At 62.7% G+C, this 10,326-nt stretch overlaps 1 protein-coding gene across 3 annotated transcripts in view; it reads right to left on the bottom strand.

The window, feature by feature from the left end:
- Positions 1–1,821, bottom strand: part of TGFA (transforming growth factor alpha) — a 7,482-nt gene extending 5,661 nt beyond the window's left edge. For all 3 annotated transcript variants that reach the window (XM_075042123.1, XM_075042124.1, XM_075042125.1), the window contains exon 1: positions 1,780–1,821. In XM_075042123.1, coding sequence (XP_074898224.1) covers positions 1,780–1,813 — 34 coding nt within the window. In that variant the 5' untranslated portion in view covers positions 1,814–1,821. The remainder of the gene's footprint in view (positions 1–1,779) is intronic.
- Between the last annotated feature and the right edge of the window lie 8,505 nt (positions 1,822–10,326).

Genomic DNA, 10,326 nt, shown 5'->3' with positions numbered 1-10,326 from the left:
GCCATCACCCCCAGCCAGCAAAGCCCCCCCTGAACTCAGCCTCCCAGCAGGAGACACCCAACTTGCTGATGGACCCCCAAGCCTCACTGATGGAGAAACACGCGCTTAACAACTCCGTCCCCAAAACGACATTAATTACCAGCCTCTGCTTCTCCTCCACCACCAGCCACCAGTGAAGGGCTCAACTCCTCTCGCCCCCAGCCTCTCGTAACGCTCTTTGTGAGCAGCTCCCAGTTATCGCTGGGGTTTGTTCCCTGCCCCAAGTTTTCCCTCCTAATCCGCTTGGCTCAGATTTTCCCCTCGGCTTCGCAGATCAGCCCTTGGCAGCCGTCAAGTGCACGTACGTCGGGCCAGAGGAGGTTCCCTTTTCCGCCGGTATTTTAAGCGGATGCTCCAATCTGCTGGTCCAATCCCTTTTATAAGGGGCTCCTTTTCCCCCGCAGCATCCGGGGCGCCGCGGAGGCTTGGACCAAACCCGGGCTGGAGGCCGGGACCAGCCATCACCCCTGGATGGGGGATTGGGGAAAGCGGGGTGCCCGTCCCGGTGGGAAACCCACGGCTCAGTCCCCCCGAGATGGGCGACCACCGGGGCCGGAGAGGTCCAAAGCCACACGAGCGGCAAAGCAGCAGGGAGCAGAGGGGACGTGGGTGTTCCCAGACCGAGCCGGCGGGACTCTGGGTGAGCCGAGGAGGGACGTGGCTGCTGGAGTAACCGACCCCCCCCACGATAGCAGCCACCCACCCGCCCGAGGGATGCTCGGTGGAAGAGACGTGCCGGAGGAAGGGAGCGAGGAGGCAACTCGGCACGGCCGTGCCAGAGCTGAAGAGGCAGCGCTGGCGAGGAGGGCTGGAGGGGGGCCAAGACCCGCTACTTTCCTGAACCCAAGTGCTGCAAAGAGCCTCTCTCCTGCGGGGCTGGCACTGCCTCGGTCCCCCCCACCCCGAACCAAGCCCCGGCTCGACCACGGAGCCGTGGCGAGGAGCAGCAGAGCCCCGGTGCTGTCGGTGACACCGGCCGGGAATGGAACGCCCAACCCTTCTCCTTCGGGACGCCGGAAAAAAAAAACCCAACCGAGGTCCAGCAAGTGCTTCCCCCTGCATCAGCCCCGGCCCGGGGAGGGGGTCACCTTGCCCGGTACCGAAGCATCACCCAGGTCTGCGCTCTCCCACCTCTACGGCCATCGCAATTCCAGGCTGGGCAGCGTGTCCGGATCCGTCCCGTCCCGTGCCCGGCATCACCCAGGTCCAGCCTCGCGTAGCCCCCGCTCGCCCCTTACCCCAGCAAAAGGGGCATACGAGTAACGCTCCCCTCCTCCTCACGGCAACCCCAGCAATACGCTCTCGTTAATTGACTCTGCCCTAAAATTACGGGACGAGACCGGAGGGCTCGCTCTCCCGCCGAGGCCGTACCGAGCAGTCGGGGGCGAAGGCGCGTTCCCACCAACGGGGAGCGGCTCCGCCACCAACTCCGGGAGGGACCGGAGCCAAACACTTTTTTGTAGCATTTAAGGAGCGAGAAGCGACCGATTCCCGACCCCGGGGACGCACCAAGCCCCAACCGCCCCCCCCCCCTTATTAAAACCCCGACCCTATTCCGGGATGCTGGATGCCCGGTGGGGAACCGCGCTCCGTCCCAACTGCTGAGAAAGTTTGGGGGAGCGGAATCCCCGCGGGTGTGTCGTGTCCCCCCCCAGCCCCGCTCCCGCAGGGGATGCCCCGGGGCCGGTACCGGATCGACTCCTTCCCCCCCCCCCCCCCCCGCCCCGGTCCCGCACCTACCCACGGCCAGCGCGGCCGCCGCCTCGCCCGGCATGCTGCCGGTGGGGGGGGGGGGGGGGGGCAGCCGGGAGGGAAGGCGGCCGGACAGACGGACGGACGGACGGACGGACGGACGAGCGGCAGGGCCGGCGGGGCCGGGGCGCCCAGCAGCGCGGCGGGGCGAGGGGCCGGGCTCCGCGCCGGCGGAAATGGGCGCGGACTCGCCGCCAGCCACTGCGGCCCCGGGGCGGGGCCAGGGCCGACCCGCCGCCCCCCCCCCGGGCCGTACACCCCCCCACACACCCCCACCGCCGCCGCCGGCAGCAAACCCACCCCCCCGGCCCGGTACCCTACCCCCACGGCGTGGGCACTGCACCCCCCCACCCGGTACCCCCCCGGGGTGGGCACTGCACCCCCCCCAAAGTGGGCACTGACCCCCTGCCTCAGCACCCCACAGGGTGCTCACGGCCCCCCCCCCAACCAGTACCGCCCCTAGCTGGTCACTGCCCCCCCCAGTACCGCCCCAGGGCGGGCACTGCACCCCCCAAAGTGGGCACTGACCCCCTCTCCCAGCACCCCACAGGGTGCTCACGGCTCCCCCCCCCAACCAGTACCCCCCCCCGGCTGGTCACTGCCCCCCCGGTACCCCTCCCAGGGTGGGCATTGCACCCCCCCAGTACCCCCCCAAGGTGGTCACTGACCCCCTCCTCCAGCACCCCACAGGGTGGTCACGGCTCCCCCCCCCCCCAGTACCCCCCCTAGCTGGTCACTGCCCCCCCCAGTACCCCCCCAAGGTGGTCACTGACACCCCCCCCAGCTGCTGCCCCACAGGGGGAACCAGCCCCGGGCCCCAGGCGATTCTTGCTGGGGCTGAAATTGGGGCTGGGGGTGACCCCGTGAGCGGGTTTTGCTGGCAGGTGGGGTGACACCCATCATGGCACCCACTGGGACCCACCCCCCCCCAGCCCATTCAAACCCCCTCCCCAACAAAACCCACCACCACCAGCCCTCCGCTTTCCCACCGGGGCTGCGGTCCCTGTGCAGGACATGGGGGGCCGGGAGGAAGGCAGGACCAGCCCCCCCCCGCCCAAATCTCTCTGTGCATCACCAGGCTCGGACTCCCCGACTGCCTCACCGGCCGCCAGCGCATTCCTTCATCTGCCGCCTACACCCCTGCGGCTCCCACCTCGCTCATCCCAACCTTGGGCATCCCTAAATCCATCGGGCCGAGCCCCCACAGGGACAGAGGGCAGCGCGTCCCGACGGGGCGGTGGGCACCGAAAAAAGACCAAAAAAGCGACCGGTGGCGAGCGCATCTCCCGCGGCCCTTGGAGGATCGTTCGCCTGGGATGGCCGCGGTGAAGCCTTGGAAGGCTCCTGAGATGCAGCTTGGCCTCGCAGGCGAGGAGCGTGGTCGGGGGCGCAGGCAGAGGACCCCGTGGAACCCCCCACCCCGGTGCAGGGAGCACCCGCAGCCCCACGGGAGCTGCTCCCAGCCCTGCGGTTTGAGCGGAGCCGAGCCTTCCCGGCGTTCCCAGGTGATACCATCTCACCTCCGCACTTGAAAGCGGCTCTTTGAAGGGGCTGGGAGCCGGCTCTTCCCAACACTGCCGATCCCCGAAATCCCCAGCACTGACTTTTACCCCAAGAGCCCAAGCGTTTCAGCTCAACGACCATCCCAAAATCCCACCTGAGCGCCAGCCCCGAGGGGATGTTTGACCGAAGGCGGCTCCGGAGGCTGTGCGCCCTCGGCTCCCGGAGCACCCCGCGGTGCTCCCACCCTTCGGAGCTCGACCCCCCCAACCCTCGTGGACCACGAGGCAGATACAGCCCTTGGGAAAGAACCAACCCCACCGGGGCGGCTGCGGCGACGGGCACGGCTTCCTACCGTCCCCGCCGAGGGTCACCCACCCCTCTGCCGGCACCCGGCGATTGACTTTCCAGCCAAACCAAGGAAAAACAACCTGGGAGACGACCCCGGTGCGGGCAAGGTGGTGTTGTTCCCTCCGTTCTTGCCCCCCCCCCACCCCCCCCACCCCACGGCTGATAACTGGGATATTTATTTGTAAATAGAGGCTTCCTCCTTTGCAATAGTCCTCCCACTCCCGGTGTGAATCACTCGGTGGAAGCGGTTGTGCCGCCGCCGCGAGAACTGGAATGGAACTGGAATGGTGGCAGGGAGGAGCGCGCTGCAGGCAGGGCAGGCAGGAGCCAGGCAGAGCAGTAAGCCCAAAGGAATTTGGGGATGCTCTCGAGTACCTAGAAAGCCGGCTGGGAAGTCATGGGAGAGTTGACCTGAAAAAGGCAGCTCTTTCCTCCCGGCGTGAGGATGCGCTGCAGGGGAGCAATGGTGTCACGGGGCGAAAACCCCTGGCTTTGGGGTCCTGGGACACAGGGGGGTAATTGAATGGAGACGGTTCTCGATAAAAGGAAAAACTTCAGCTTATGGATTCTCTTTTTTTTCCTTTTTTATTTGTAACCACTCGCCCTGGAAGAGCAGGAGCAAGCCCACGAGGGAATATATTGTATTTGATCAAAGAAAACCCGGTAAGAAGCTTGCAGAGAGCTGGCCGAGGTCGCTGCCCGGTGCTCCTCGCTCTCTGCTCGCCGGCTTTAGGCCGGCTCCGTCCCGGCAGCCCCGGCACCCACCGGCCGCTGCTTTGGAAGCACCGGCCAAGAGCATCGCTGTGCCCGTCGCCGCTCCAGCTGCCCTTCCAGTGCCGGCTCGAGGGTTTCATGCTTTTCCTGCTGTTCTGAAACCACAAAAACAATTATTTAATTGTTTCGCCCTGATGCTGGCAAGGTGCACAATGCCGGGAGCCTCTGCGGGGTTGTTTGTTTGTTTTTTTTCTCTTTTCGAATCGCTCTTTGTCAGTGGCTTATTCTGGGTTTGGAGATTGAAGGGGTTATTCCCCCCCTCCCAAGTTAAAAGTGAAACCGGGGGACAGATCCCGCCTCGCTCAATGCCGCAGCAGAGCCGGGCAGGCACCGAACTGAATCCTGCTCTGGCAAATTGATTAATTTAGGGCAAAACCCCGAAAAAGGCGTACAAACCCCCTCGCCTTTCACCAAGCGGGGAGGCGGCGTTCGGTATTTATTTATTTTTGAAGCTTGCCTTTGCATTTCATCACCCCATCTCCCTGCCTGCGGGCAGTTATCGCGGCTGGAGGGCTGGTGGGAAAAACCAACCCAAAGCACGGCAGAGCACGGATTCGGCGGCTGTTTTCGGTGATTTCCCCGCTGCAAAACACCCTCCGCGCCCCAACGGTGGAAGGAGGAGACTCAAGTCCCCGCGATGGACGGGGAATATTGCCGGCGAATGCCACCGTCCACAGCCATCGCTGGGCGAGGACATTCTATCTGCTCGTCCCTCCCCGCGACAGAGATCCCTTTAATCTCTGCTTAAAATATTCTGATGTGGCGGTGAAAAAAAGGGGGGAAACCCCCCCCCCAACCCCTCCCAACCCCCCCATCTATATCCTGCCCCGAAGCAGCGTGTAACAAGGGGGCTGTGTGCTGGTGTCCGGCATAAAAGCCTCCGGCCGCCTGTTTATTTTGGATTGTGAACGTGAAAATTAGGCAAAGGGAAAACATTGCCTTTCGCCCTCCCCGCCCCTTCCCCGATGGCTCACACAAACCCAAATTGTAGCCGCCGGGATGTTTTTGGCTTCTCCGTTGAACGCAGAAATCAATCAGGCTGCGGCAGCCGGGGGGGGTGTGTGTGTGTTCAGTCCCCCCCACTGTTTATTTTCTTAATGTATGGGCTCAGGATAAATTAAATATTACACCCAAGGTCAGGCACCGAGTGCTGCTGCCCCGGAGCTCGCACGTCCCGACCCCGGGATGCTCGGATCCCTGCAGCACCCCCGGGGTTCCCCCATCCCGAATTTGGACCCAGGACCGGGGGGGTCCGACCTGTCCCGGGGCTGCTGCCGGAGGGGAAGCGCCTCTGACGTCTCCTCCGGCCCGTAATCCGCCCGCCCGCTAAAAATGGGGCCTTACTGGAGTTTTTTTTCCTGGCTTTATCTTGCAGCCACCGGTTCTGTTTTTCTGCCAGCTTAAAAGGCTCTTTCATAGCCGGGATTTTCCCCTGTGAATGTACATTTTATTCAAGGTTTTTTGGTTTTTGTTTTTCTTTTTCTTTTCCTAAATAACCTCTTGGGGTTTTGTTCCTTCCCAGACATTTTCTTTAGCTCCCCCATTTCTGTTTATGGCCCTTCTTTGCAGAAAGCCTCTATAAATAAAGGATTTTTGACCTACGGGCTCCCCAGTTCAAGCCTGGCCACTAAAAAGGGCTTTGTTGGCTGCAGCAATGCAGCTGGTTCCAGGCTGGCACCTCTCGGGCTAATGTCAATAGCAGACCGGTTAGCATGAGATTATATTTTTTTTTTATATATATATATATATTTATCTTGATCCAGCAGTGGCAGAGGGGGGGATAAGCATGGTCTGGCGTGGCTCAGAGGGAGCAGGAATTCTCCTTGGGAGCGCAGGAGAGGGCAGAGGGGCCGATGCCCCCGCGGCTGGAGCTGGTCGCGGCGCTGGCTCTCAGGTCCCTCCTCTGCCAGGTGTTTTGGCTGCCGTGGGTTTCCCGGCTCTCCGTAACCCGCCGCGGTCGCGGGAAGCCACGTTCACTTACGCCGGCCGAGGGTTGCCTGACACAAGGGGCATTCAGCCGCGGCGGCCGGCGACCCGGCGAGCACTCGAGCGGCTGCACGTCTGGCCGTGCCCTTAAAAAATCCCCAGGCCAAGCTTCGGTTTCCTCCTCCTCCGGGTCCCTCCAAGGGTTTTGCAGCGGGACCCCGGGGCCAGCAGCAGCAGCGGGGTGGGACGCACGGAGCTGGGAAGGACGGGAGGGTGTTGGGGCTGCTTTTGGGGGAGACAGCCCCCCCCCCAAATGACACACCGGGAAGGGGTCGGGAGCCTCGGGATACCCTTGCAACGCAGGTGGGACCCACCAGGCAGGATATCCAAGACATCCAGCCGAGGTATTCAGGCTTGGGAGCCACCCCGTGCCCTTGCTTTCTCCCCGAGCCGCTGGAGCAAGGCAAAGGGACCTCGGTGTCCGGCTGGGAAAAAGCACCCGAGTCCAGCTGGAAAAAGCACCCATGTCCGGCTGGGAAAAAAAGCACCCGAGTCCGGCCGGAAAACAGCCGGCGGCCGAACAGAGGCCCTCAGTCTCCGGGCCATTAATCCGGCCGTCACAAAAGGCGCAGCGGCAGGTCACAATGCATGGCACATGCCCGAGCTTGATGTATTTTGTCCTTGTTCTTGCTTGTTTATCTATCATTTGCATTGTGCCTGCCTGGCAGGCTCGCCGCCCCGCGCCCGTCCAACGCTGACTCAGCGCCCGCAGCCCCGTGTCCCCACGCAGCGACCTCCCGGGCATCCACCGACAACCGGCCCCACCGCCGAGCCGGTTCCCCAGAGCCGGGAGGCTTGGGATAGCATCGGCACAACCGGAGCCCCCGCAACCGCTCGGCTGCACCGGAGCTCGCAAAGAAAACCCGTTTTTGTTTTTTTTTTCCCCCGGGAACGTGGGAAAGCAAACGCGTTCCCCCCCTTCCCGCTCCCAGCCCCGGGCTGAGACTCCCCAGTGCGATAGGTGACCCTACCTCCCACGGGAATGAGTCACCCGCCACCTTCGGAAGCGGAGATGGAGGTGAAGGATCCCAGAAGCTGGGAGCTCCGGGGACGGCGCGGGAGCCCGGAGGAGACACGCGTGACTCAGCCCGGCAGGAATGGCAGGAATTTGTACCTGCCCAGGGAAATCGCACACAGGTATAACAGGTCCAGGCGTTCTCTGCTGCCATAACTCCTCCGGGGAGGAGAGAGAGACCCTGGAGGGATCGGATGTTCCCAAGCGCTGGGAGATCCTCCGAGATCTTGCAGCATCTCACACCTGCGTTTCCCAAGCGAGACAAACCCTGGGAGGGGGAGGCTTAGATTTGCACCCGAGCCCGACAAATAGTCACCGCGCGGCCGCCGCCACGCCGCCTTCACACCCTGCGTTTGACCGTAAAACACTGAAATGCTCTGAATTTGGCTCGTAACGGAGCGGGGAAGAGACCGCAGTGACCCTCCGACAGACGGGGAGGACGAGAGCCGACGGCAGCCCCCCTCGGCGGTGCTTTCGCCTTCGCCTTCCCCGTCTGCCGGCCAGGGGAAGCTTTGCTGTGCGTGTCCCCCCCCCTCAACCGGTGCCCCTGCCAGGGACCGCGACGGGGCTGTGCCACCCGCCCGGGGACACTCAAACAGGAGGTGACACCGCAAGGATGGGCTGGGGACACCACGAGGGTCCCCGTCCACGGATGAGGTGGGGAGCGGGGGGGGGACACGGGACGAGGAGCCGTGGTGCCAGCCTGCTCCGTCCCCTTACGGAGGGACCGCCGAGGCCCATTTTAAGGAGCAAGCGTAACCCCCGCGGGGGACAGGAGCCCTGCGGCCAAGGGGACCTCTCCGGGGGACACGGACCCCGCACAGACCTGCCCGCGGCTCCGTGCCAAGGCAGCAGCGGGAAGCCAGATGAAAGGCAAACATTTCATCGGGAAGAGCCGGGGAGACCCGTACTTTGCTCACGCGGCCGCCGAGCTTGACAACACTGAGCCGATTTTTCGCTCGGTTTGCAAAACAAACTTCACCGCTGGGCTTGCGCCAAGCCTGGAAAATTTCGAGCGCGAGGAGCGGCGCGGGCAAAGTTGAGAGTCACCGACGACGGCGGCCCGGGACGATGCACGCCGCCGCGATCCGGGCTCTGCCCTTCGTGCGTTACGACAGACCCGGGAGCTGAGGACGCGCCGCCGCAGCTGATGCAAGAAGGGGAATTCGGGCAGGGAGAAGGGAATTAGTTTTCTGGTGATGGTTTCTATTTTGGGGCTGTGTTGCAAGGGTTTCCTGAGCCGTGACGTTGCGCCTCGGCCGGGTGACGCCATCCGCGCCCGCCTGCCTCGTTTCACAAGAGCTGCCCCAGGAAAACGCCCTTTGCAATGCCTGCTCCGGCTTCCCCTCCGCGCAGCCCCGGCGAGGGTTGCGATGGCTCCTCGTCGTCTTTTCGTGTCATAGAAAAGGTGCCTGGAGCCCTTCGTCCCCTCGGGGGATGCACCGGAGTGTCTGGAGCTCTCCTGGGACACACAGCCTCCGTCCCTCCGGCGTGCACTGCACTTTGCATGACCACACCGCAAAAATCCCTTGCAGGCAGCCTCAAAAGCCCAGGCAGTATTACAAACCAGAAAAAAAAAAAGAAAAGAAAAGAAAAATTCTTTTCTTTCTCCCATCCCATCAAGAAACTCGATAACAAAGTTCGCCACATCCATCGGGGCTCTGATGGTCACCCGGGGCTGACAGCCCTGCTCGGATGAAGGTGCAAACTCAACGGGCTCTTTTGGAGGCGCGCGGTGGTTGCCCCTCGCCCGGCCGTCATTTACAACCTCTGAAAAGAACCGGGAGCACAAAATGCTGCCCCGAGCATCACAAAGGCGGCCTGACGTCAGGGTGCGGGGAGGCGAAAAGGCTCCAGGCCAAGAGAAGGGAAGCTGTGTTTGAAAAATGACAATTTCTGTCTAGGAAAGGCAGGGCTGTGAAAGGAGCCCTTCTTCGGGGCTCTCCAGGAGCCCGGGCGCAGAACAAGAAAAGCCTTTGAACAGCCGGGTAAACTCCTCGGCAGGCTGCCAGCCAGCGCCTGCAAGGAGCCCAGCGGAAAAATCTATCTGCAGGCTGGCTCGGGAAGGCGGGGAGACGTCCCAGCGTGGTTGGCGGTCCTGGGGTGATGGTGGGGGGGGTAAACTTCTTCGCCGGGGAGGCCGGGTCCCGGCAAAACGCTCCGGCTTTTTTTTGCAGGTGCGTGCCGGCAGGCTGCTCGCACCGGGAGCGGTCGCTGCCCGCGATGGGAACGGCAGCGAGGTCAAGGTGGGTACGGCACGGCACGGCACGGCACGGCCTCTCGATCTGGGGCTGAAGGCAGGCGTGCCGTGTACCGGCCGGAGGTCAGCAGGCAGCTCTACAGAGAGAACTGGAGAAAAATAAAAGAAAGGAGGAAAAAATCCCTACTTGACCGTACGCTCCTTTGGCCGGTGATTTTTGAAGGTTCGCCCTGCACCCGACAGGCACCTGTTGCACCACTAATGCACCCAGAAACAACAATCTCCTACTAAAAATATAGTTCCTTCTGAGCAAGGCACCAAAGATGTGCGTAGATGAGACACGTTGAGATGATGCACGTCACATCCCAGCTCAGTAAAGCCCAAATGCTCTGGGAACAGGGCTTCTGCCTCCCTGGCTCCCCCGGTACGTGGGTCTTTTGCACGATGCCAACACGGAGAGGACACCGAAATGCCGGGACAGTGAGACAGGGGTGGGGAATAGCAAAGAGCACCCAACGCCTTCCTTTGCGGGGCAATCCGGCTGAGTTGCACAAAGATCACCTTCCATCAAATCCAGCTTTCACTATTCTCCTTTTCCTCTCACGTTTGTTCCCCAAAACACCATTAAAGACCGAATGCCAGAAATTAGAAGACAGAATCGGACCTGGCCGGCTGCCCGGCTACCTCCGGTCAGGGCTGCTCACCAGAA

Source organism: Buteo buteo, chromosome 12, assembly GCF_964188355.1.
Source record: "Buteo buteo chromosome 12, bButBut1.hap1.1, whole genome shotgun sequence".
NCBI classification, from domain to species: domain Eukaryota; kingdom Metazoa; phylum Chordata; class Aves; order Accipitriformes; family Accipitridae; genus Buteo; species Buteo buteo.
This window is presented reverse-complemented; position numbering and strand designations above follow the sequence as displayed.